Source organism: Haemorhous mexicanus, chromosome 6 (genome assembly GCF_027477595.1).
Source record: "Haemorhous mexicanus isolate bHaeMex1 chromosome 6, bHaeMex1.pri, whole genome shotgun sequence".
Classification (NCBI taxonomy): Eukaryota; Metazoa; Chordata; class Aves; order Passeriformes; family Fringillidae; genus Haemorhous; species Haemorhous mexicanus.
Genome location: NC_082346.1, coordinates 886360 through 913625, shown reverse-complemented (window position 1 = coordinate 913625; position 27266 = coordinate 886360). Strand labels below are relative to the sequence as shown.

At 49.8% G+C, this 27266-nt stretch overlaps 1 protein-coding gene across 1 annotated transcript; it reads left to right on the top strand.

Moving 5' to 3' along the window:
• The first annotated feature begins 16841 nt into the window (after positions 1-16841).
• On the top strand, positions 16842-19997 carry RASSF10 (Ras association domain family member 10). The gene has a single exon (XM_059848267.1). It carries the CDS (start codon positions 16949-16951, stop codon positions 18278-18280), a length of 1332 nt encoding a protein of 443 aa, XP_059704250.1. The 5' UTR covers positions 16842-16948; the 3' UTR covers positions 18281-19997.
• Positions 19998-27266: the final 7269 nt, after the last annotated feature.

The window sequence follows — 27266 nt, the reverse complement described above, 5'->3', positions numbered from 1 at the left end:
TCCTGGCTTGCAGATCCTCATGCAAGGTTGGTAACTTTTTCCATGGGTCATAATCAAAGTCACAGGGGTCTTGGGCTCTGTGCCAGGGCCTCTGAGCCCCCTGGCAGGGGTCCTGGCACTCCAGGACAGCCAGGGGGATCTCCCGAATTCCGACATCTGGGCACGCTGTGCCAGCTCCTCGCCACCCTCACCGGGGAGGATTTCCTCCCCAGGTCGAATCTAACCCGAGAGATCTCTGAGAGCTGTGAGGAGTTACACGTGCACAGGGTTAGTGACCTGGGGAGCTGCAGGCAGGAGACACAAAGCTCTGTCAGCACTCTGAGTCAGAGGCACGGGGACCCAGCCAGCAGCAGTGTCAGAAGGACCCTGACCCAGCCAGGGCCTGCTGGGGCACCACCCCTGGGTGCAGCTCCCACACTCCTGCAGGGAATGTGCTGCCCCAAACTGGCAAAAGCCCCTCTGAGCAGAGGCAGAGGAACCCGCTGGGTGAGGGTGTTAGAAGGGGCTGGAGAACAGCAGCAGCCAGAGCTGCTGTGTCACTGCAGGACACCAAACAACACGGGCACACACTGCTGTCCTCAAGGTAGAAAAAGCAATTTAGTTTCTGACTCCAACAGTTATAGATTGCCAAAAGTGACAGTGGGTTGGAGGGTGACAGTGCCACCTCTCCAAGGACACTGGACAAACCAACAGCCCACCAAACTTCTCCTCCTCCATAAAAGAATGCAAAACAAGAAGTTATTTACAGAAAGTGTGTGAGAAGGTTCTGTACAAGAATGTAAACATCAGAAGGCTTGGAAAAACCTAAACAATCAGGGTGACACTGCTGCCTCCTGCCCTGGCAGGGAGACATGCCAGTGCCACCCACTCTGCTGTGGTGCCCTACACCTGGCTGGGACACAACTGGAAATCAGTGGCAGTGAGGTGCACTGGAGTGGTCCCAGGGTAGTTTGTAAGCAATTACAGGCATTTCATGTACTTTGAAACACAAACCTCAAAGTGATGCATTAACTCCACAGTGACAGGAGGATCCAAGCATCCCCAGACTCGCAGTGACCACACTGGGCTGTGGAGCAGGCCTGGGGAGAGGTCAACACCCCCTGGGGGCCGTGGAGTGACACCATTCCCTCCCCTTGTTCTACCCCTGAAATGGAACAGGTTGTGCCTATTTTTAACTCACACCAAGCCAGAGTGAAAGAACATCTGTCAGGCAGCAGGGGCTGCAATGGTAGGTTGAAGAAGGAGCCAAGCACTGCAGAGCAGAGCAAGGTGGGATGAAGGTGCCAGGTCAGACAGAGTGGAAGGGAAGATGGGGGAAATCCTCCCCCAGTGCCTGTTAGGAGGGAGATCCCATTACTGAGGGCCTAAACCTTAGCCCAACCAGTGCAAGCAGCTGTTCAAATCAGAAGGAGCCCCAGTGGTGGAAGAGAGGGGCAGAAAAATTTCTTTGACAGGAAGCAGTGGTGGCAGAGGTACTGATGGGAAGTGGAAAAAGGAAATCAGCTTTGCAGGAGGAAGGATTGTTGGGTTACATTGCCACCTTCTGTCACTACAAATACACTTGAGCAAAACTAACTGGAAAGATCAAATAACCCACACAAAACCAGTTAACCAACAGTGCAGGCACACTGCTCACAGAAGATCATAGCCCAAATTCCCAAGCAGCAATACCTCTTTCTCCCCCAATTTTTCTTTTTCTCTGTGGACTCCACTTTTCTCCTACCATTATCTCTTACAAAACCCCAAATAATCTCAGGATTTTCTCTTACAGATTCTCAGAGACAGGGTCACAGTGTGCTAGACAGACTGCTCATTCCCTGGGTGGCCATCTCTTTCACTCACAGAACTCTCCTGGGCTCTGGCACGTTGCTCTTCACAGAGCCAAGCCTGACCTCAGCCTCCCTGCTGGAGGGAGAGAGCCCAGAGCAGAGCCCAGTGCTGAGCACGGGCAGGGAAGGGCAGCAGGGGCAGATCCTGGCAGCAGGAGGACCAGGCTGCCCAGCAAACAGCTCTGTGCCCACTGCTGCCTGCCCAGAGAGGGTTCCACCAGCCTAAGGGAATTAGAGGGGACCCAGAGTCTCGGAGCTCCAAGCCTGGCCCCAGCTCTGCAGGTTTGCCCTGGGCAGAATGAATGGGCTCCTGCTGAGTGCTCCAGCAGATCTTGGCTCAGAGCTGCAGCTGCCTGAACCCCTTCAGCAACCTCCAAACCCCTGGAAATGGGAGAGCCCAAACCCAGGAGGGCAGGATCTGCTCTTTGACAGGGTAATGCTGCACTCCTGGGCAGCATCTCCCAAAGAATTCACCTTCAGACCAGTGGGGATCCTGAGTCTCAAGGAGTGAAACATTGCTGAGGAGGAAATGGCTGAGGAGGGTCCTGGGTTTGGGATTTGCTCCTTGCCCCCACTGTTTCCTTTGGTCCCAGGGAAACAGTCACTAAATCTGCACCAGCCCCCAGTTCCTGTGGCCTGTAAATCAGCCAGAACTCCCCTTGACCTTGGTGGGAGGCTTGCATGATTAAAGCCAGCAGAAGAGAGACAGCAATGAAAAATCACATACAAGAGCCTTTCTTTTCTTCTCTTTTTTTCTTTCTTTCTTTTTTTTTTTTTAAGAAAAGAGAAGAATTTCTAGCCATGAGAAATCTTTTCTGCTCCTAAGGGCAAACTTTGAAAGTGCAGTAACTGCTGCACACATATATCCTATTATTTGTTAGCAGGTTTCACACAGGTAACTTGCTCAAATCACTTTGAAAACATTTCCTTTAATATAGGAACACAGGAGACAGATTAAAAGCATGCAGGTCTCCTGCTGAATGCCAGAGGCTCTGGAACACTGAGCTCAGCACTTTGTAAAATTATCTCCCTTCAAACAAACTTTCTACTGTACTGATTGAAAAGGAAAAGGGAGGTGGGAGCCAAATAATGCTAGAGACAATTCAATTTTCTGCCTGCACAGCCTGACAGGACCCCAGCCCAGAGCTCTGCTTACCTGAAGACCTCCAAGCCCCACCTGGAAACAATAATTAGCCCCATTAGTGAATAAAGAGAACGAAATCTGACAGAAAGTTAAGGAATTGAGCAAATCCTGCACTCACACCATATCAACCCTTGGGTTAAAAGTTTCCATCCAAATCCACTCTAACTAAAGATGGTGGGAGCTTTGTGGGTATCCAGATATCCCTACCACAGCAGCCAGCTGCTCCACTTCCCAGGACTTAGTCTGCTGCACTGCAGGGCCCTCCCTGTCAAAGATGCTGATCTAGGATTTCAGCTTACAGCCAAAAGGCTCCACAGCACTGACTGTGAGGATTGCAGGATTGTGCAGCTCTGAGCATTCCAACAAGGGAGAGATGGCAATGGGACTGGCCTGGGCTGTGAGGATTGCAGGACTGTGCAGCTCTGAGCATTCCAACAAGGGAAAGATGGCTCTGGGACTGGCCTGGGCTGTGAGGATTGCAGGACTGTGCACCTCTGAGCATTCTAACAAGAGAAAGATGGCACTGGGACTGGCCTGGGCTGTGAGGATTGCAGGACTGTGCAGCTCTGAGCATTCAGACAAGGGAAAGATGGGGCTTGGACAGTCCTGGGCTGTGAGGATTGCAGGACTGTGCTGCTCTGAGCATTCTGACAAGGGAAAGATGGGGCTGGGACAGTCCTGGGCTGTGAGGATTGCAGGACTGTGCTGCTCTGAGCATTCTGACAAGGGAAAGATGGGGCTGGGACAGTCCTGGGCTGTGAGGATTGCAGGACTGTGCTGCTCTGAGCATTCTGACAAGGGAAAGATGGGGCTGGGACAGTCCTGGGCTGTGAGGATTGCAGGATTGTGCAGCTCTGAGCATTCCAACAAGGGAAAGATGGGACAGTCCTGGGCCATGAGGATTGCAGGACTGTGCCCTACAGCTCTGAGCACCTCCAGCTTTCCCTGACACCCGTGGCAGCGACCCAGGATCAAATCTTCACTTATTCAGAGTGCAATTCTCCCAGGATTTTCAGCAAGGTCTATTTTTCACTCCTGACACTGCTTCTATGCTACTAATGCCAGAGTTCCTGCCAAACATGTGTGGCTTCTCTCTTTCCATCCTCCTTTTCCTTTCAAAACACCCCATCCCCACAGCGAAGGCTTCAGTTTTCCCTTTCTCTTTTTATTTTTTTCCTTTTTTAATGGATGGGTTTGCTTTGTTGATTTTGTCTAGCCCCTTCCCCAGGGTTGGTGGAGCTGGATGTGCCCAGCAGAGGCTGAACAGCAAGTTCTGGGCCTGGACACCCAAGGCACAGAGCTCTGCAGCCACAAACACCTCGACAGGGCTGAGGCTGTGCCTCTGAGCAGAATGCTGAACACGGACAGGTTCCTTAGGAACAACAGGCCTCGAGCTGTCAAGAGTGCTAAAACTCCAAGAGGGAGAAAAATCACCTAATTTTCCTGCTCAAAGGTTAAGAAACACTGCCAAAACCAATGACTGATGTTGGCACAAAGAGGGTAGAAATGAAATGCTGGAATAGAGGCTGAAAGGAATAGGGGACTTGTCATAACAATGAGGGACTTAAGTTTTGAGGTGAAGAATTTCTTAGTCTCAGTTTAGACAGTGCCCCTTACTTAAGAACAACGAGCTGACCAAGTTTTGGAGTGAAAATTGCATTTTCTCATGATAAAATTAAATTTCCTTGCTAAAACAAAGTCTGTGGGATTCAAAAGCTGCCACAAATTACCACAAAAAACTGTAGGCAGTACAGCTTCAAAAAGATGCCTGAACCAAAGCTCAGGCTGATGTAAGCCATCAGAGCTTTAAAAAGTTAATTGACTTTAAGCTACTAAAACTCTGATTTATGATGAATATTCCTAGTAGAAGTAGCAGACTCCTTTGTTTTCTGCATATAAAACACACCCAAATTAACTTTATTTATTATTTCATGTACTCATTAGTGACACATAAGTCTCAAGTCCACACTGGATGTAAAATATATGTATGGGCCATTACAACAGCAGCCTTTGCAGATGGCACATATTAAATCATTAATTAAAAAATTACTGCTCCTCAGCCATTAATGGCCAGGAAACACCATAAACGTGCCCTTCTGGGCTGTTCTTCCCACTGAAGAGTCAGCTTTTGACAAGTGACTTCATAAGCATGCAAGGCAGGCCGAGCAGTCAGCTGCCAGCAGAGCCTACAGCCACCTCAGGATTCCTGGGAATTGTGTGTGAAGTAAAGGCTGAGGCTGGAGGCTCCTCTCAGTCCCAAGGGAATGAGAGTGCAGAGAGCAGGGCAGCCCAAGGAGCTGCTGATGGGTGGGTGGGTGGGTGGAGGGATGGATGGAGGGATGGATGGATGGATGGATGGATGGATGGATGGATGGATGGATGGATGGAGGGAGGGAGGGAGGGATGGATGGATGATGGATGGATGGATGGATGGATGAGGGATGGATGGATGGATGGATGGATGGATGGAGGGATGGATGGATGGATGGATGGATGGAGGGATGGATGGATGGATGGATGGATGGATGGATGGATGGATGGATGGATGGATGATGGATGGATGGATGATGGATGGAGGGATGGATGGATGATGGCTGGATGGATGGATGGATGGATGATGGATGGAGGGATGGATGGATGATGGCTGGATGGATGGATGGATGGATGATGGATGGAGGGATGGATGGATGGATGATGGATGGATGGAGGGATGGATGGATGGATGGATGGAGGGATGGATGGATGGATGGATGGATGGATGGATGATGGATGGATGGTGGATGGATGGATGGATGAGAGATGGATGGATGGATGGATGGATGGATGGATGGATGGATGGAGGGATGGATGATGGATGGATGGATGGATGGATGGATGATGGATGGATGGTGGATGGATGGATGGATGAGAGATGGATGGATGGATGGATGGATGGATGGATGGATGGATGGATGGATGATGGATGGATGGATGATGGATGGATGGTGGATGGATGGATGGATGGATGGAGGGATGGATGATGGATGGATGGTGGATGGATGGGGGAATGGATGGATGGAGGGATGGATGGATGATGGATGGATGGATGGAGGGATGGATGGATGGATGGATGATGGATGGATGGAGGGATGGATGGATGATGGATGGATGGATGGATGGATGGATGGATGGATGGATGGAGGGATGGATGGGGGATGGATGGATGGATGGATGGATGGGTGGATGGATGGATGGATGGATGGATGGATGGATGATGGATGGATGGATGGAGGGATGGATGGATGGATGGATGGATGGATGGATGGATGGAGGGATGGATGGATGGATGGATGGATGGATGGATGATGGATGGATGGAGGGATGGATGGATGATGGATGGATGATGGATGGATGGATGGATGGATGGATGGATGGATGGATGGAGGGATGGATGGGGGATGGATGGATGGATGGATGGATGGATGGATGGATGGATGATGGATGGATGGATGGAGGGATGGATGGATGGATGGATGGATGGATGGATGGAGGGATGGATGGATGGATGGATGGATGGATGGATGATGGATGGATGGATGGAGGGATGGATGGATGGATGGGTGGGTGGAGGGATGGATGGATGGATGGATGGATGGATGGATGGATGGATGGATGGATGATGGGTGGATGGATGGATGGAGGGATGGATGGATGATGGATGGTGGATGGATGATGGATGGATGATGGATGGATGGAGGGATGATGGATGGATGGATGATGGAGGGATGATGGATGGATGGAGGGATGATGGATGATGGATGATGGATGGATGATGGATGGATGATGGATGGATGGATGGATGGATGGATGGATGGAGGGATGGATGATGGATGGATGGATGGATGGATGGATGGATGGATGGATGGATGATGGATGGATGGAGGGATGATGGATGATGGATGATGGATGGATGGATGGATGGATGGATGGATGGATGGATGGATGGATGATGGAGGGATGGATGAAGAGATGGATGGATGGAGCACCATTCCTTGCCCAGTGACAAGGCAATGAGGAGACACAACCTTACTTTCAGTACCATTGTCAGTGCACAAGCTCAGCTGCAAAGACCCTTGTGCAAAAGCCCAGCACTGCACAGAAAGGCAGGCACAGTGACCATCAGCCTCTTCTGCACCTGTGGCAGGTCATACCTGCATGTTTTTGTGAGGGTTTGCCATTGCAGACACTCAGGCTCTCAGCCTGGTCCCCATTTCTGCCAAGATCATTCACTGCACTCTACAGTGCTGTGCCAATTCCTCTCCCTGTCAACGCTGCTGTCACTTTCTTTAAAACACAGCTCTAGCAAGTGTCAGAGCAGACTGATTTTCTTGACATCCCCTGAATTTCTCTTTTCATACTTTCCTTGCATTGCATTTGATGCTATCTCTCCCTCACTTCCAGTGCAGTTTCATACATACCCCTTAGCTGGGGCTCACACTGTCTTACTAAGCTGAAGGAAAAGGATAAAGCAAAATAAAGCAAAATAGTTTTAATTATAAATAGCAATGCCACAGGTTCTAAACAATTCGGGTGTTCCAATGATGCTCCTGTTCAGAGCTGTGCTGAGGGAAACCCAGATTTCCTGAGACCTCACCATCCTCCCAGGGCTCTCAGGAAAGCCAGGCTCCAAGGAATAACACAGCTCATTTTCCCTGCTGCATGCACCCAACCCCAGGGCTTTTCCCATAGGACTTTAACTTGGGTTCCTTTCTCACATTGCAAGTTACCACTCATGTCTTTTCACCCCTCATTTTATTTTCTGCCATTCAGGATGTATTTGCTGAAGGGAAAGAAAGGCACCAGAGAAATCTTGCTTTCTAAAGAGACTTCTGGCCTCTGGACCTAATTCTGTTGCCACTGCCAGTGTCAGGATGGGGTCAGTGAATATACACTGTCTATATCCAGTTCATACTCTCTTTAAGTCCTTTTGCATTATGCTTTGTTGAAATATTTTTTAAAGCATATGTATTTATTCACCTATAAATTTTATTTACTCATTCAAACTCCCCATAAAGGCTTGACTCAAGGGCAGCATGGTGATCTACCATGAATACAAAAGAAAAGCATTTAGAAATGGGTCAGAGATACAAAAGTCTTGAAGAAATAATACAAAAGTTCAGAAGAAAGGCTTTGGGAATGTTTTCTGCCAAGAGTTAGAAGATCACAGCTAGAGAGAACGAGGCTGGAGAAGATAATGACCACACAGTCTAAATTCAGTAAGGATTTCATAATAACTGAAAAGTAAATGACACCTCTTACCTGTGGATTCATGGCTGCATATTTAAACCTTACCTGAATACAGCTCTGTGCTACAAAAGCTGAAATCAACCACTGATCATAAAAACAGAGCAGGTAAAACAGATTGCCTGCTCAGTACATTTACAGGAACTAACTTCAGACAATTTTGTGGCGCCAATACTGTCAATACTGAAAGTTCTGTTCATTCAAGCACTGAGAATTCACTTGTCCTCATGCCAGTCTGCCAAAACATCCTCCTGCAAGGATGCATCCTGCTTGTACCATAACTCTCTTCAGGGAGGTTTCTGAGCTGTTGGAAAATATTTCTAAAAATATATTATGGTGAGATATTTCTCTGGAGAAAAAGATGTCACTAATCTGAACACAAGAGAGTCCCCACCTGATGCAGAAATGGGGCCCCATTTGCACCCAGAGCTTTTGATCCCTACGATTTCCAGGCGAGCGTGTTTGTGGGGTGACAGGATGAGCATTTCCCAGCCACAGACAGGAGCACACGTCACTGGCTGTTCTCCAGCTCAAATACTATGTAATTAGCCCCAAAGCCTCTCTCTGTCCCTGCAGGAATTGCCTCACAGGATGCGGGGCAGAGCCTGCCTGTGAGCACACGCGGGCCGGGCACGTTTGCCAAGACCTGCTGCCAAGGCTGATCTCTTCCTCCGTGGCAGTGATGCTCAGGACCCACATTACTCACACTGCCAGCATGGAAACAGATGTGTGCTCCTGCCTGACTGATGGTTCCAACCCTCAGTGATGCCTAGAGCCAAAAGTGAAGAGCTGTGTCATTGATCCCACAGACAGAGAGCAGCTCCTCTGCCCAGCCTCCACAGGAAAAACATCAGGAGAACTCTTCACTAACCATCACCCCCATTGAGGCCAGAAAGCTCCAGTCCCTTCCACAAATGGAAAAGTGGTCTGAAAAATTCATCTGAGTATTTCTGTGGGAAGCTCTGCACCCTCTGTGCTGCTGGGAACACAGAGTTTGCTTGGTCAGAAGACAAGGTGGACTCCAAAGGAATTTCACAAGCTGGCTTGGGGAGAATCCCCAAGAGTGTTTGGAGTAGTTAAAAGCCTTCATGACGAATCTCAAGAAGGTAATGAATGACCTAGTTCATCTCTTCTGAGCTTCATGGTCAAAACCAAAGAAAGAAGCACTCGAGAAGTGAGACACTTGAACGTGTTCTCAAGGGATTAGAGAACCGTTTAATGTAAAAGCAAAGAAGTTACAAGTGCTAAATAATTAAAATTACCATATTTGCTCTGAGTGTTTCAGAATTGTAGACTGTTTTGGGTGGGAAAGGACCTTATTAGACTATCTAATTCCAACCTTCTGCCATGAGTAGAAGACCTCTGGACCAGGTTGCTCAAAACTTCACCCAGCCTGGCCATGAACACCTCCAGGAACGATGCAGCCAAAGCTTCCCTGGGCAACCTGTGCCAGTGCTGCACCACTGTCATAGTGCAGAACCTCTTCTGTACATCTAAATCTTCTCTCTTTCTGTTTAAAGCCATTACCCCATGTCCTGCACGACCTTGGAAAAGTCCCTCTCCAGCTCTCTTGTAGCTCTTCAGGCCTGGAAGGTGCTGTAAGGTCTCCCTGGAGCCCCAGCTCTCCCAGCCTGCCTCCACAGCAGAGGTGCTCCAGCCCTCTAAGCACCATCATCACCCTCCTCTGGACTTGCTCCAGCTGGTCCATGTGCCCCTGTTGGAGACCCCAGAGCTGGTGCAGTGTTCCAGCTGGGATCTCAGCAGGGCAGAGGGGCAGGATCCCCTCCCTCCACCAGCTGGCCAGGCTGCTGTGGGTGCAGCCCAGATTGTTTGGCTTTCTGGGCTGCAAGTGCACATGGCTGGCTCCTGGTGAGCTCCTCATCCCCCAGCATCCCCAAATCAGGGCTGCTCTCCTCCCAGCCTTTGTCTTCCCTTGGGATTGCCCTGCAGGACCTGCCACTTGGCCTTGCTGAACTCGATGAGGTTTGCCTGAGCCCACCCCTCAAGCTGTCAAGGTTCCTTTGGATGAAATTCCTTCCCTCCAGCACGCTGACTCCACCACACAGCTTGGTGCTGTGGCAAACCTGCAGAGAGTGCCCTGGGTGCCACTGCCCATGGTGCCCAGGAAGGTGTGAAATGACACCCAACACCAGCCCTGGGGAAGGCCAGGGTGTTGTGTGGGACAGAGTCAGATGCTTTGCACAAGGCCAGGTAGATGATGTCAGCCACTCTTCTGGCACAATCTGCCCTCAGTGGCAAAGCATGTGGGTTATACTTCCCTGTTTTCTGTCAGTGGCAGCTTCTCTGGACTAGCCATGGCTTCCCAAATCTGACAGGTAACAGATTAACAACTTCCTCTGCCAGTCTCCTTGGGACCTGTGTCTGCATCTCATCAGGTCCTGTGCATTTGTCCCCCTCCAAGTTCCTTAGAGGGTCCTGACTCTGGTCTCCTGCAGTGGGAGGCTCTGCATCCCCCCAGTCCCTCTGCCAGACCAAGGGATGTGGCTGGAGCCCTTGCTGGTGAAAACCAAGGCAGAAGTGTCATGGGCACCTCAGCCCCCTCCATGTCCAGGTAACCAGGTGTCCTTTCCCTCATGGAGACCACCCACGCCTCCCCAGTCCCCTTCTATCACCAACGTACCTACAGAAGCTCTCTTGTCCTCCTTGGTGTCCCTGGTCACCTCCAGTTCTGTCAGGGCTTGGCTTCCCTGACCTGATCCCTGGATGCTTGGACAGTCTCTCTGCACTCCTCACAGCCAACCTGTCTTTGCTTCTGCCCTCTGCAGGCTTCCTTTTGGCACTTGACTTTGTCCAGGAGCTCCTTGTTCATCCAAGCAGGTCTCCTGGTATTTTTGCCTGACTTATAATTTGTTGGGATACATCACACCTGAGCTTTGAGGAGGCAATCCCTAAATATCAACCAGCCTTTTTGGACCCATCTTGCCTGCAGGGCTCTATCCCAGGGGACTTTACCAAGAAGATCCCTGAAGAGGCCAAATCTTACTCTCCTGCAGTCCAGGAGTTTGAACTTGCTGCACGCCCTCCTCGCTGCCTCCCACCATTTCAGGACATCTGCAGCCAAGGCTGCAGTACCCAAACCAAGACCAATCTATTGCAGTAACAGGAAACCATTTTCAAATACACTTCATACTTTTTGGAAAAGGAAGGTTATAGCCACCATTTGAGTCTGATCCTTCTTGTATTTTCCCCCAAAGCTTACAGGTGCAGCTCTGCTGACTTACTTAGGATCAAAGCTCTGTGTACCTACTATGCACACGAGAAGGAAAAAGTTTTCTGCTCTGTTCAACTATTTCTGTCCTCTTCATTTACACCAAAAGAAAATCTGAAGGGAGAAGGATTCTTTTCTGTCCCAAGAGTATATGTAACAGAGAAACAAACACAAATTGCTAAAGATTCTGTTCAAAGGTTAGAAGCTGGAACTCTGGATTCTCAGCACTGATCTCTGCTGTGCCCCCACCCTGCTGCATGACATTGGCTGAGCCTCCAAGGCAGGGATAGTCTCCTCCCATGCATTTACATCCCATCTAGCCCATCAGGACTGCCAGGCTGCACTTTAATGTAAATATACGTCCTGACAATTTTCTTTAATGGCAGTCTAGGGACAAACCTGCCTTTGAGAGCACTGCAGAGGGATTTAGCCATGCAGCCAGCCCCCACTGATTTCACTGGAGATAGGTTCCTTCTGTCTGAACCCTGGGTGTGAGCACATGAAAAGAGATGTTGGACGAAGCAGTCAAAGCAATATAACCCAGTATCAGCTGCCATTATGCAAAAGGGCCACACCACAGGCTTCCCAAAAGGATCTCACGAGGATGCAGGCACCACCAGCCATGTGAGGCAAGGAATGACTCCAGATCTCCAGATATGTCCCCTGCACTGGCTGCAGAGGTGGAATTCAGAAGCAGGACAGCACCCATCAGCTGCCAGCAGCTGAAGGAAACAGGTCAGGAGGTCACAGAGCTCATTGCTTGCAGAAGCTCTTCAGCTGCTCATTACACTTCTCACAAGTCATCCTCAACAGAAGTGCCAGCTCCTCACTGTCTTCAGCACAACACCTGGAAGGAAAAAGGACTCTCCAGTCTAAAGCTGCTCAGACACAAACTGAACACCTTTCTTCCAAGACAAAGTCTAAGACCACCAGCTGTTTTGGCTGGAGTCTGCATGCTGCTGCTAACACAGGGGTAGTTTTTCAAGTGTTTCATTCTGTGCCTGCTAACTAGGCACGATTTGGTTATTCACAGCATGATTTGGTTATTCAGCTTTATACCATCAGGAAAAACTGGGTGCAAAAGAGAAAAGCACCCGTGAGAGAGAGAGTGACCTGCAAGCTGGAGTAGCCCCTTCCCTGTCCATCCATCTGCAAAGGGCAGCAGCCACTGCAGAAGCTTCAACACCCCCAGCCAGACTCTGTCCCGGACTCCATCCATGTTTGTTGGGGCAAAATGTTAGAAAGCAACCAATAAAAGCTTAAAGAGCTACACCTCCCAAAAAGAGGTGAGCAGGAGCAGAGGAAGAGGAGCTGGGAAAGCAGCCTTGCTGCTCAGCATCACAACAAAGAGCAGCTTCTCCAGACAGCGATGGCTCAAAAGATTACCAGTTCCAGCCTGCCTTTGCTCATCCACCCAGCCTGTATTCCTTTGAACTGTAACCTCAGGAAAAATAAGCAAATTGTCCTGAGAGTGATCTAAAAAGTAAAAGCAACTTCACTGTGGAAAAAAAGAAAAAATACCCTGAATGTGACTCCGTACCCTTTCTCCATTTAAATGCATTTAAAAGAAATTAATTCTGTGTCTCAAATAGAGGGTTCTAAGACTTCCTCCTCATTCCTGCTCTATGAATTATGGAAGCAGAAAGTACATTTGTATTTATTTGGTTTTGTTTCAAAGAATTAAAGGTAAGGTCTTGTATAATTTTGTTCATTAAAAAAATCAGGGCTGCAATTTCATTGTGATAGTTCAGCTCAAATTAAAAAAAAAAAAAAAACAAGCCAACAAACAAGAAACAGATACCTCACCATCCAACCCCCTAACAGGAATGCTGTTCTTATCACTAAATACTTGGTAAGTTAATTGCACACCTCAATGAAAAGGAAAGAATAGAAAGAATGTCACGTGAAATGCCAAAATATTTCTGATTTCTCATCACTTGGCCTTGGAATTCCCTCGTAGTTCATAAAAATAAACTAGTCTATACCTGGACTTGAACTTTTCAATACAGCCTAAAGCATTAAGTTCAAAAATCTCCTTCTGGGGCCTGAGCAGCTCTTAAGAGTATCATCAACTTTGAGTTTTTGCAATTTATAACACAAACCAAAACCACAGCTCATGAAGGGAGTTCTGGATAGCATTCTGCCAAGGGAGTTTGTGCCTCTGAAAAAGAGCTGTCAGCAGTGCAGTGAAAAGGCAGCACAGAAACAGCCTCTGCATTACAGGAGACCACAGTTACTACATTTCAAACTTTAATTATGTGATGTGCTTGTTGCAGAAGCTACAGAGGACCTCCTGCATCCCTGCTCTGTGGGGAAGGGAGTGGAGAGGGGAGCAGCTGTCCTCCTCTCCAATCTGCTGCTCCAGTGGTGCTGTTGAGGGCTCCTGGTCTGCAGGCACACGGCTGGAGGAGATGTGCCTCCAGCAGGGAGGAGGCGCCTGAAGGAGCCCGTGTGCCACCTTCTCCCATTGCTTCCCCAGAGGGAAATACTGCCTGGGAGCCTGCACTTGGGCTCTGTCACCATCTGCAGCTCTTGAACTCACACACTCCTCCTCACCTCCCTTCTAATGGAGAGGGAGAGGAGAGGGAGAGGGAGAGGGAGAGGGAGAGGGAGAGGGAGAGGGAGAGGGAGAGGGAGAGGGAGAGGGAGAGGAGAGGACGGAGTTCAGTGCCTAATGGTGCCAGAGTGAAGGAACCTGATTTGCTTCATGGTGCTGCCACTGCCTTGCTGTACAACCTCAGGCCAGGCTCTCGATTCCTTCATGCCAGAGCATTCTCGTATTTAAAATTAGATAAGAGCTCCACCTTCCTCTGCAGGATGCTTTAATACCCTGGGAGGAAAGGCAAAAGGGTGCCTGCCTTCATTGCCTTCTGGGATTCAGCACAGCAGGGCCCAAACTTTGCTTCAGATACAGCACTACAAACTTTTGAAGCCTTGCCAGCAGCTTCCTGAGTTTGCAGACAGACTAAACCCAGATTCCTGAGGGTTAAACTCGAGATGCAGCCATGTGATTTTTGAATGCCATCTTTTTAACCATGGACCATTCACACACACACACACATCTAATAGGTATATCCTACCAAAATCAAGTGTTTGCCTTCTTAATCTTAATTGTACTTGTACTGCTTCCAACCAAACTGCCAGCATCTTCATCCTGTCCCTGGCAATGCTGCCTTGGGGGCTTCACTGGGGAGGCAGAGGCAGCTTTCCACCCGCAGAGATGTGGCCATGGAAAGATGGAACAATCACCTTGCAATTCCATTGCACAAAGCCAGGCTGGGATGCCGGATAGATACAGGCAGTCAGACAAGTCGGAGCAGCTTGACCTGTGGGGAGCATAAGATGCCTCTGCACATCACAACCTGCTCTTCCTGTACTGTTCTTTGCAAAAGAAAATAGGTACAAAGACATTCTCATAGAAAACACATGTAAAGCAAGATGAAAACTGAATGGGAAAGGCAAGGAGCCACCGCTAAAGGAGTTGGACAGTTTCTCACTGCCTCATGAATGCCTTTGCTGCACCTGATTCTTCAGAAGACAACCAGGAGTGGTCTGTTCTTCCAACTCTCTCCCAGCCTGATGAAAGCAACAAGGTTTCTTCTCCTACTTTCCTGAAGGATTTTTCAAAATTTTTTAAAATGTTGAACCTCCCAGAGTCAAAGGTGAATCACAGTGTCCTGTTTCACATCCCCTTCCTGCTTAACACCCTGTTATTCTGGGGCAGTGGGAGCTGTCAGGGGTGTCCCAGAGTCCTGACCACCCCCTTTGCTACGGTCATTTTGTTCTCTTACAGGACTGCCTCTGCTGGACCCACCCTCCTCTGAGCCAGAGGGGATGATGCTTTCAGCCACAGCCAACCCACGGAACACAAAAGCTGCACACCTCGGGAACAGCCTGCCACCAGCACACACTCTCCTCTGCACAGAGCACGGCCATCCAGCACTTGTGACACATCCCGAGAGCAGCACACCTCGCCCTTGGAACTGGCAGTGCCAGGCTTTGCCGCTGGGCAGGAATATGCAGCTTTAAGGCAAGGTGGCTGTGGTCAGGAAGCAAATCCAGCCAGTCACCAACCATCAGCCCTATCTGGCGTGCCCTCATTGCAACACGCAGTGGCCAGCTCGGTTTGGGATCCTCTGACCTGCAGCAGTACAGGAAAGGCACGCTGGCAGCAGGAGCAGGATCCCTGTGATCTCCAGCTGCAGGAATGCAGGCAGTCGGGGGTCCCTCTGCCCACTTCCTCGGGGACAGGAGGCTGCACGTCACACACCACCACCGCAATTAGCTGAATTACGCAGCCGGAGCAGGGGCAGGATTTCTTCCCCAGGACTGGTCCTTGCATGGAAATGCAGGAGAAGCCTCACAGGCACTGCTCACCCCGAGCCTGTTACTTCAGGGGAAAAGGGGACATGAGGCTACACAACTGCTCCCTCGCAGTCCGGAGTGCCCCGGCCCCGCAGTTTCCAAGAGCAGAATGACAGGAGTTAGGCTGCAGTGCCAGGACTCCGCTCTGTTCCACTGACTGCAGCACAAACCTAACCCAGGCAAAAACCTTCTCCGCACGGCACACCGACTTTATTGGCTCTAAAACTCCCTCGGAAGGCACAGATCAGCCTCCAGGTCTGAGACAGTTTTCTTTCTTTGCCCATTATAGTACTTTTCTAATCACTTAGAAAAGCCTAGGTCCGTGAACCCTGTGATGCAATCAGTGAAAATCAGTGCCTCAACGCTGCGTTTTATTACTATTTTTCCCATCTTCTAATTTTAATCGGCGCTTCGAGACCGATCCCGTTCCCATCAAAGTACACAGCAAGCTCCCATTAAAATCTGGCTCAGCTAGTATTTTAATAACACTTAGACATTCCCGTCCTTTGCATATTTCATCTGCAAAGCGCTTCACAAACATGAATTTCCTAATTACAGGCGGATGATTTACTAAAACTGGAAATTCCTCACTAGTTCTGGCTTTCCCTTTGAAGCTCCAGGATTCGCTCTTGTCCCTCGGCACTTTGGAAGGTCCCCGACGCCGCTCGCTCGCTCGTTCACGGCACAGGCAGGGCACGGAGAAGGAGGGAGGACAGGAGCCGACGGCGACCTGCCCCGAAGTGTCCGCGCCGGCGGATCTCTGCGCGGGCCGCGGGCCGTGAGCCGCGGGGCGCCCGCGCGGGGACAGCGAGTCCCGGGGGAGCGCGGGCAGCGGCCGGCACCGCGGCGGCTCCCGGCGCACCGGGCCGGCCCCCCCGCCCCCGGCGGCCCCGCCGCACCGGGCAGGAAGGGGTGGAGCGGCCGGCGGAGCGCACGGGCGGGGTGCCGCGGGCGGGGAGGGGACGGCAAGGCATCCCGGCCGCGCCGGAGCCGGGCGGACGGGCAGCGCCGCGCCTCCGCCGAGCGCTCTCCCCATGGAGCGGCTGCCCGGCCAGCGCTGAGCCCGCGGCCCCGGCCGGCCGCCCGCAGCAGCCTCCGATGGAGCCCGAGGAGCGGAAGATCTCGGTGTGGATCTGCCAGGAGGAGAAGCTGATCTCCGGGCTCTCCCGGCGGACCACCTGCTCGGACGTGGTGCGGGTGCTGCTGGAGGACAGCCACCACCGGCGGCAGCGCCCGGCGCCGCCCGAGCCCGCCGGCGGGATGCTGTCGGGGCCGCCGCACTCCTACTGCATCGTGGAGAAGTGGCGCGGCTTCGAGAGGATCCTGCCCAACAAGACGAAGATCCTGCGGCTCTGGGTGGCGTGGGGGGACGAGCAGGAGAACGTGCGCTTCGTGCTGGTGCGCAGCGAGGCTTCGCTGCCCAACGCCGGGCCGCGCAGCGCCGAGGCGCGGGTGGTGCTGAGCAAGGAGCGCCCCGGCCGCGGCCTGGGGGCGGCCCGCGCCAGCCTGGCGCTCACGCAGGAGCGGCAGCGGCGGGTGGTGCGGAAAGCCTTCCGCAAACTGGCCAAGATCAACAAGAAGCGGCAGCAGCCGCTGGCCCGGGAGGCCTCGGCGGCGGAGAGGATGGAGACGCTGGTGCACCTGGTGCTCTCGCAGGACCACACCATCCGACAGCAGATCCAGCGGCTCCGCGAGCTGGACCGCGAGATCGACAGGTACGAGGCCAAGATCCACCTGGACCGCATGAAGCGGCACGGCGTCAACTACGTGCAGGACACCTACCTGGTGGGCACGGGCGAGCCCGAGCCGGGCCGGGAGCCGGGCCAGCCCGCCGCCGGCCGCCCCGAGGAGGACTACGCCAGGAAGTGCGAGGAGGTGCTGCAGCTGCAGGAGCAGCGGGCGCAGCAGGAGGAGCTGCTGGAGCACCTGGCCGCCGAGATCCAGGAGGAGCTCAACGAGCGCTGGATGAAGCGGCGGCGGGAGGAGCTGGAGCTGGCAGCGGGGCCCGGGCTGGCCGACACGGACTGCGACACCACGGAGCTGAGCGGCGGCGAGGGCGAGCTGCACCTGGAGCACGAGCGGGTCAAGACCCAGCTGAGCACCAGCCTCTACATCGGCCTCAAGCTGAGCACGGACCTGGAGGCCGTCAAGACCGACCTGGACTGCACGCAGCGGGCGTGGGAGGACAAGGAGCGGGAGCTGCAGCGCCTGCTGGAGACGCTGGGCACGCTGGACGTGGCGGAGGCGGCGGCGGAGCCGCGCGGGGCGGCGGGCGGGGGGCGGCCGGCGGCGGCGGGGGGCGGCTGGGTGGAGCAGGCGCGGGCGCTGCGCAAGGACCGCGCCGACAACGACGAGGACTCGGACACGGGGCTGAGCTCCATGCACAGCCAGGACTCGGACTCGCTGCCCGTCTGCGAGTCCCTCGTGTAGCGCCCGCCCGCCCCGCCGCAGCCACCGCGGGCGGGTGCCGGGGCAGAGGGCGGCGGAGGACTGCGGGCAGGTGTGGGGCAGGTGAGGAACCTCCCGGCGCAGGAGGCAGTCACACAGAGGAAACATTTTAATTCGAGCTCTGGAGTTTGAACTTGTTCTGACTAGTCGTCCGCGGGCAGCCTTTAGGCTGGCTCGCTGGTACTTTTATCTAAGGAAGAGAAAACCCACGGCGTGTTTGTGTTTCATTCACGTCTGGGATTGCTCGCTCCCTGAATCCTGCCGCTTGCTTCCCTCCGAAGCTTCTCTTGCCGGGCCTTTTAATCCTCCGGCTGCCCACGATCTCCCCGCTGGAGGCCGGGGCTGCTCCGGGTGAGCCCTTCCCGGGCAAAGGGGCAGGACGCGCTCCCGAGCGGGGATCAGCATCTCCCGGACGGGTTCTCGGCATCGCAGAGTCAGAGGGAGGCTTCTGGTGGGTTACACTGGGCTCTACTGGCCGTCACAAATACAGCCGGCTCCTTCACAGGCAAAAAGTCGCTCCACCAAACACCAAAGCTGCTGATCATTTAAAGACTGGCGAGGGAAGGAGGCGCCGCTCCTACTGACGCTGGGATCTCCCAGGGCGCCAGCTTTTGGACGGTACTGCAGTTCCTTTTGGCAACGAAAAGGGGTGATAAATAGCTTCCTTTTTTTCTTTTTGTGATCAACAACCTAAATCAAGATGTAGGTTAACATGTATTAACTCTGCTCTGCGTAGTGCTTTTCCTTATGCATAGATAAGAGTGCTTTGTTTAAAGGCCTACTAAGAAATCTGTTAGTATCTGCAGTCGTTTGACAGTCGTGGAAGGCAATTAGCAGTGCCTGTATGTACACAGCCTTCAACTACATTTTTTCACTGGGCTAGCTGATCTTTGGCTGAGCTTGGTTGTAGATAAACAAAGTACAGAATCAGGTCGAGCTACCGTTTTTAATAGCATAGTTCATATCAGGCCAAGAGATGCAACGATAAAAGCATGACTCAAGCCCTACCTGCACTACAGCCTAATCTTTTCAGTTATTCCAATACAACAAAAAAGCAGCCATCAGCTGTGACATGCATTTCACTTAACTGCCAAATCTTCCTCTGCAGCTTAACTCTTGCCCAAAATATATGGTCTGCTCTTGCAATAGGAGACATTCAGGATTCTTGTGTTCCAGAATAATTGCAGAACTACTTTAAAGCGGTGAGAGACCAGAGAATGTTGAGTCAGGTCCCACTGATGGCGTGAACTTTTTAAAACTTCTGACGTTATTATTTATGTAAGATTATTTATAAAAGTTTTCATTTAACAATAAGAAATGGTATGAAAAAAGGGGTACACCAATAGACCAGTTCTTTATTTTCGTTAAAAACCTCGCAGCCTTCTCACCCAGAGACTGCGTTCCATGCTTGCAGTGTTCTTGTTGGTAAGAATTCTGATGGACATCAGAAGATTAGGTTCAGGAGCTGCTCAGTTTGAAAGCAAGCAGAGAAATACTGTCTGTGGATTTGCAGAGGCTGTACAATTTTCTATATGCTATGACTCTTGATAAATGGTATTCCACTGAATGGGTCTCAGTTGTAACAAACTGGTTTATTTTAAACACTGACTATATAATTGTTTTTCATATTTAGTCAACCTTGGAAAATATTTAAGAACCTATTTTTAGAGCTAATAAAACTCTTAATAAGGCTAAACAAGTGTTCCCAATTGAGTGTGATTTAAAAATCGTGCCAGGACTGAGATTCTGTGGTGTTACCCTGTGAGCAAAGCAAGTAGAAAGATACCCCGAGGGCTGATGGCATCGTCCCTTCACTGAGGGCACAGGGGGCTCCCTCAGGTACGAGTAGCAGGGCACTGTCCTCAGCTCTGGCTGCTGCAGGGGCAGTGCAGTGGCATTTAGAAGCATCAGCACACGTCCAGAGCGAGGAGTTTGGATTTCTGTGGAAGTAGAGCCGAGGAACAGCTGGGGGCGGGGGAGCCCCGCTGCTGGAAGGGCTGGGTGGTGCAAGGACCTGCTCACAGCTTCCCCAGGCACCACTGTGAGCCATAACCCCGAGCTGGCTTTGTGCAAGCTCTCCATTACCACAGAGAGCCAATAAAAGGGAGCAGTTGCAGGAATGAGCTGCACATCCCTGAGCTGCTGACAGGGGAGGCAGCACCAGGCGCAGGCAGGCAGGAATTCAAAGCTGTGAAGCAGAGTCTGCCTGCTCATCCCCAGCTGGGACAACCCATCACATCAGGACAAACCCACTCTTGCTGTAGGCTGTGCTGCTGGCTCCTGGCTTCTCCTCAGCCCAGATGAGGTGATGGCCCTGCAGAGCTGCTGGCCCCTGCACCCCGTGAGGACAGGGCTGAGGCACTGCAGGTGGCACTGCAGCCTCAGGGGCTTGGTGGGAGCCAGACTGAATTCCTAGGGGCACCTACTGGACTGTGTTCTTACATCGTGCAGGTGAAATCTGGTAAATTTATTTGATGTTTAGCAGTTACAAGTGCAAGAGGCTCACAGATTGAACTCCAACCTCCTCCCAAATCCTCATCGCTCTCAAACCATTATTAAAACATTAGGATAGAAGAGGAAATCACTGTTTGCATTGGACCAGGCACTTCTCCCTTCCCTTCTTCTGGGCTTGTATATCCTCACTCAGATAATAGAGACAAGCCACAGGATGCTTGTCAGGGAATTTGGCTCTGGGGTTTGGCTGGGCACATAGCCAAGGGTTAGGAGAGCTGATGCAGAATCACAGGTAGAAGGGCAGAATTTTTATCTCCTTTGCAGTTCAGACAGAAGGGGAGAGGGAGATAGCAGCAGAAAAAATCCCTGACCAGCCCCATGAGGGAAATTTACCTTCCAGCACCACCAAGAGATCCAACAAACACAGGCTTTGGGGATATTTTAATACCATTCTCTTCTGTCTTTCAGAATCTATTTCAGCCTAATCTTTCTCTCTTCCTAAGACAGATATAGATAGGCATAAATTAAATAAAAACCTAACAGCACTACACATTGTGTGTGGTGTCAGGTTGCCCTATCTCTTCAACAGCCTGCTTCTCAAAGGAGTCATCATGTACTGGGGCCACCAGGCTTTTCTCAGACAATAGCTCCAGAAATCAAAACTTTTGTACAGCAGATAGAAATCACAGAACCATCCGGCCTTAGTTTCAGGCACCCTTTATACAAGAATTACAAAGCACTCCTACACAGGTCCTGTGTGTTTGCTGCCCTTGGCCACGGTTTTTCTGACCCTACATGGCACTTTCTGTTGTGCCTACAGAGGAGTTCATGGGACCAGGTAGTGAAAAAAAAAAAGATGAACTTTAATTTAGGTGAGGCTCTGATGGGGCTCAGTGCACAGTCACACAAATGTTTCTGGCAACAACAAGGCAGGGTGGTAAAAATGAGGAATTGAAGGCCCTTGGAAAGGTGGAGCTGATCCTTTCAGCAATAGGCACTGTTTTATGCTGACTTGCACGCTGGCAAAAGCTTCCCTCAGGCTGTAAATATGCCCCACTCACAGTCTAAGTGAAGGTTTGGAAAGTGGAAAACTGAGGCTGGAGCTGAAACTTCTTTGACATCAATTACACTCACCTATATTAAACCCAAAATAAGCCAAACAGCACAGCTCTGAGCCTTGACCTTGTTTCAAAAACCCACTATCAAGCAATATTATCAGAATGAAAACTCTGTGTTGAATCTGATATATTTCTAGTTCTTAGCCCGTGCAAGAGATCTGCCAGTTTGAATAAGCACTTTGTGGGAATATCATTTGATGCCTTCAAGAGGGGAGGAAAATACATTTACTGTAATGAACACCACAGACATGCAAAATGAATGACCTATTAATTATTGCCATAGATTCCAGACCAGCATGTAGGCAGCCAAATCACAGGCTGGTTGTTCTATGGTGACAGATCCCTTTCCAAAGAACCTATGGTCCAGGGTTCAGACAAGATACAAAGGAGGGAAGCAGGCAGGTGGGTGTGAGAAAAGGAAAACATGTCATTAAGCTTTATTATTAACTCCTTGCATGAAACATATGTTCCAGGTTTACTTTAAAAATAATCTGTGTTCCTGTGTCTGGAGACGTGTGTGCAGAAATCGACCTCCCTCCCAAGTTCTACACAACTTCAGGATTTTTTTTCTCCCCTCTTTAATTTTCACTGAGCTGGGAATGCAGCTTAGTAGATGAAAAGAGCAGCAGAGGCCTTGAAATAACAGGTCTGGTGAGCTGTGCTGGTTGAGGAGTTGAAATACAAGCCATTGTGGATTGTTGGGAGCAGTTGTCCTTTGAAGTCACTTGATATTATTGCTCCTGAGCTGGCACACAAAGTTTAGAGAAGTGAGCATGGCAAAGTGCAGGGAGCCTTACATGCATGTCACTCCTCTTCTATAAACTCTCCTTGCTAAATGAACTTGGAAGCTTAACAGAAAGGAAAAAATTAATAATCTCAAAGCAAACCTTGGCTCTGTGTGCAAATCAGCCAACTATCTTCAAGCAGAATTGGCAAATTTTGGTATTTTGAGAAACAATTTACTCCATCACTCGTGTAAATGCACCAGAGCAGAACCTTCCATGCAGGGTGGGCTGTCACACGCTGTCACATGCTGAATGACACACAGAGCTGGCCACTGATTCCTTAGAGTGTTACAGCAGTAATTCTGCTGGGCCATTACAGTATACCCTCCAATTCAGCTTCTGCAGGCTTCACACACTCCCTTCACATCAGCTTGTTTACACTTCAAGCTCTATTTGGAAAGTTTTATTACAATCCCCTCACCTCTGTTTCAAAAATGTTCCAGAAAGTCATTGATGTTCCATGAAAAAACAGTTTCCACTCCCAATAACTTCCTTCCTCCTTCCTGCCAGCCTGCTCCTCCCCTGTTCATCAGCACCTGCTCTGAATTTCATGAATAGCTTTGCTCAAACTGCTGGGACTCTGTGGGTTCAGAACTGGAACCCTACTAGGAAGAAAGATAGAAAAGAAAGAGAGAAAAGGAAGAGAGAAAGAGAGAGATGGAAGGAAGGAAGGAAGGAAGGAAGGAAGGAAGGAAGGAAGGAAGGAAGGAAGGAAGGAAGGAAGGAAGGAAGGAAGGAAGGAAGGAAGGAAGGAAGGAAGGAAGGAAGGAAGAAAGAAAGAAAGAAAGAAAGAAAGAAAGAAAGAAAGAAAGAAAGAAAGAAAGAAAGAAAGAAAGAAAGAAAGAAAGAAAGAAGGAAAGAAAGAAGGAAGAAAGAAAGAAAGAAAGAAAGAAAGAAAGAAAGAAAGAAAGAAAGAAAGAAAGAAAGAAAGAAAGAAGGAAAGAAAGAAAGAAGGAAAGAAAGAAAGAAAGAAAGAAAGAAAGAAAGAAAGAAAAGAAAGAAAGAAAGAAAGAAAGAAAGAAAGAAAGAAAGAAAGAAAGAAAGAAAGAAAGAAAGAAAGAAAGAAAGGAAGAAAGAAAGTAAGTCTTTCTGTGTCTTGGCACAAACTCTGTATTGTGTAGTACCTGGCAAGCTCAGCAGTACTTCTGTAGTTGCCATATGGATTAAGGACTCGCTCCCACCAGCTCTTTGGTACTGGTCCTGCTCAACTGCTTTGTCCCCTCTCCCCCACCTTTTTTAATCTCCTTTTAGCTTGTTCCCAAGCCACCTTTGGAATTTTCCCCTTCTCCTGCCTGGAGGCGAGCCCTTCTGGCAGGGGAAGGGAGCACCTCTCCTCAGGTGACACCGGGTGACACTGCTCCGGAGCACTGGGCTCGGACGATTCAGTTTCTGTTGAAGAGTGACTCGAGCAGGGAGCGGTGTCCGATTTCCCTGGCAGAGAAAGCTTTCGATGCAGGTATTCCCTGCGGGATCCTGCACCACCTGGCAGAAGGGAGCCTCCTCTGCTCGAGGCCTCCTGGCTGCTTGCTGTGACAGAAACGCTGAACCATGTCCCTCTCCTGTGCCTCCCTGCAGCGTGTGCTCTCCTGCCCTTTTCTGGGTGCTGACAAGCAGCCTTTCCCATTTGCTAGCTCGGTGCAAGCGCTGCAGAGTGACCCCAGAACACCATCCTGCTAAGGCAGTCTCGGGATTTTATAGAGTCGGCCGGGGAAAAAGAAACAAAACAACAAAAAAACCTAAACGAAAATCTGTGACTCACGGGAAGAGCATTTACATGTCTGAAGCATACTATCATCAGCTTACTAGTGCTGCTCTTCACATGGCTTAATTATGTGATTATTGAGTCTATTATCTCCAAAAGAACTTATTTTCATCAGTCAAATTGTGCTCGTGAGCAGGTCTTTGGATAATGTGCTAAAAGCCTCCAGGAAAAACATTTAATCCTTGTTTCAGTTTAATGTAATCCCCTTGTTTTAATCTCTTACAGTGTAGTTTTTTACATGGAAGCAGGCTATTAGTTTGTGCATTTAATTATCAGTGTAGCCTTATATGGTTATTTTCTGCCTTCCACCAAATCTCCCCTTGACAGACATATCTCAGGAACAGATGAAAAGTAACTTTGGAAGTTAAGAGAGACATGGATCATCTTCTGAAAACATTGGTGCTTATTCTTCCTACCACGAGCATAGAGGAAAATTTTTTGCTTTTAACTGCAGATGTCTGGCATTTGTGTTTCTCTTTCTTTCACACTGAAGAGTTTCTTTGTAATTCTATTACTGATTTCCTTTTGGAGTGACTGATGACAGGAATCACGAGTCACCAGCAGGTTAAAAGTTTAAAACCAGGTTGTCATCTTTTTCTGTAATTCTGCACATTTTCTGTGTCCCCTACTTTCTGTCCTTCATTTCAAAAAAGCATTACCCTGGCCAGGAAATAGAGTCAGGCACTCAAATTTTGCCATCCTTCAGAGGAAGATGGAGCACAGAGAGTTTCAGGCGTCCTGTAACACACAGAATGCTCCACACAGCTGTGCCCACCGCCAGGAATGGGCTGACCAGAAATGCCTTTCCTCAGCTCATACAGCCAAAGACAGGTTTGAAGTCACTGTGTTGTAAATTGCTCACTCAGCCCCAGCAGGCGTGGCTGAGGCTCTGCAGCAGGGGATTCCAATGTGAAATACAGTAACTTAATCATCTGAATATTTTGAATTAATTTTGACAGAGTCTCTGATTTCATGGTGTGGATTTTTAACAACAGCTGCTCCCTACCTGTCAGGTGTACAGTTAGAAAAGAAAATGCCATTCTGGCTTGGAGGGATTCATGAACCAGTCAGTGTAGTAATGAGCATGGGCCTTGCTGCCGTCTGTCCTGGTGGGGAATGAAAGCTTTCCTGCCTCTGCACTGCCCAAGTGAGAGGGGATGGACAGGGACAAGAGTGTGGGGAGTGAGCCTGTGTCAGAAGAGAAGAGAACTGAGCCCAGATGTCACCAGCTGGAGAGGAGCTGCCTGAAGGGAACCAACCAGAAAGGACAAAGAGCCCACAAGAAGCCCGGGCAGCAGGAAAGCAGCAGGGAGCAGGAATGAGCTCCTGCACAGCAGCAGAGTCTGTCACACCTCCACACCTCGTGGGTATCGAGCTGTTCCACTGCCACCATCCAGCTGGGAGGGACAGGAGATCCAGCCACAGCATCTTCACTGCAGAACAGCAGGATAATGAACTCTGCAGCCAGGTGAGCAGGGGGAAGAGACACCAGTGAGACTCCTCTCACTACAGGACACGAAATAACACGAGCACACACACTGCTGTTCTCCAGGTAGCAAGGGAAGTTTAATTTCTGACTCCAACATTTATAGATTTCCAAAAGGGACAGTGGATTGGAGGGTGACAGTGCCACCTCTCCAATGACACTGGACAAACCAACAGCCCATCAAATTTCTCCTCCTCAATAAAAGAACGCAAAACAACGAGTTATTTACAGAAAGTGTGTGAGAAGGTTCTTTAAAAGAATGTAAACATCAGAAGGCTTGGAAAAACTTAAACAATCAGGGCAGCAACTCCTGTGTTTTCCTGAGGTTCTCTTCACCCAATTGTAAAGGCCAGGGGCTACAGATTTTGCAACACACATGTGCTGAGAATTTGAAGATGTAATTTTCAATTTTTTTTCTTTCAAGTTATACTTGGTAAATTTGGAGGAATGAGTGTTTCCCTAGATGATATGTAGTTTATGTCATCAGTTTCTCTGCAATACGCTCCTTTCCTAGAGCTGCTGCTTTTATAACTTGGGATGTTGGGTTGCTCTGCTTCCCTACAGGATTTGCCAAAAGCTGTGGCAGGAAGAAAATGGGCTATTTTAGCTTAACTTAATAGGAAAGCTTAAGGAAAAAGTAAATTCAGCCCTATTACTCCAGTTTACACAAGCCAGATTGGGAACCATTGCACATGGTTTGCAAGTATGCTTTGTAAACTAGTTTGTGTAAAACAAGCCAGCTGAGTGAGACTGAAATTTCAGTTGTTTAAAGTATCTCATCATGTGTCGCCAGGGTGATTCACATGTAGACCACTTAATCTAGTTAATGAACCCAATTACCATTTTTGACAATATTAATTGGGCCTCTATTCATACTCCTTTCTGTACTTTACCTTCATAACCTCCTCCATAATTAGCAGCTCCTCTAGCTTCAGTGTGCCTAAAGGAACAGTTTACTTTTACAGAATGTGTATTTCAGTATTAACTTCTCTTTCATCTCCCCTCCCTCCAATACTTTTCCCCACAGAACTTCCAAGCCTTTCTCCTCTCCCCCAGTCATCACCAACTGGGCTTCATCTTTGCAATTAACCAGGGTGAGAGATGCTCCCTGCTCAGAAACCATCTGCCCCCCACTTTCAGCTCAAGGCTGTCACCTGCTCAGTCACAGCTGTTCAATCTAAGATGCCACACCAGTGCTCTGGCATTTCTTTTACTTGTAAAACTAAGGAATGGGAAGAAGGGGAGTTTTCCTAGCTCAAAGATGGGTAAGACAACCAGCTTGTGCAAAAGGGCACGAGTTCCACTCTTTTGCTCAGGATAGCAGAGCCTGCTTGTAAAAGGAGGCAAACTAGAAACCCTGGGG

What these genes read in the sequence shown, in the direction of transcription:
- RASSF10 (XM_059848267.1), top strand. Translation starts at nt 16,949, where the DNA reads ATGGAGCCCGAGGAGCGGAAGATCTCGGTGTGGATCTGCCAGGAGGAG.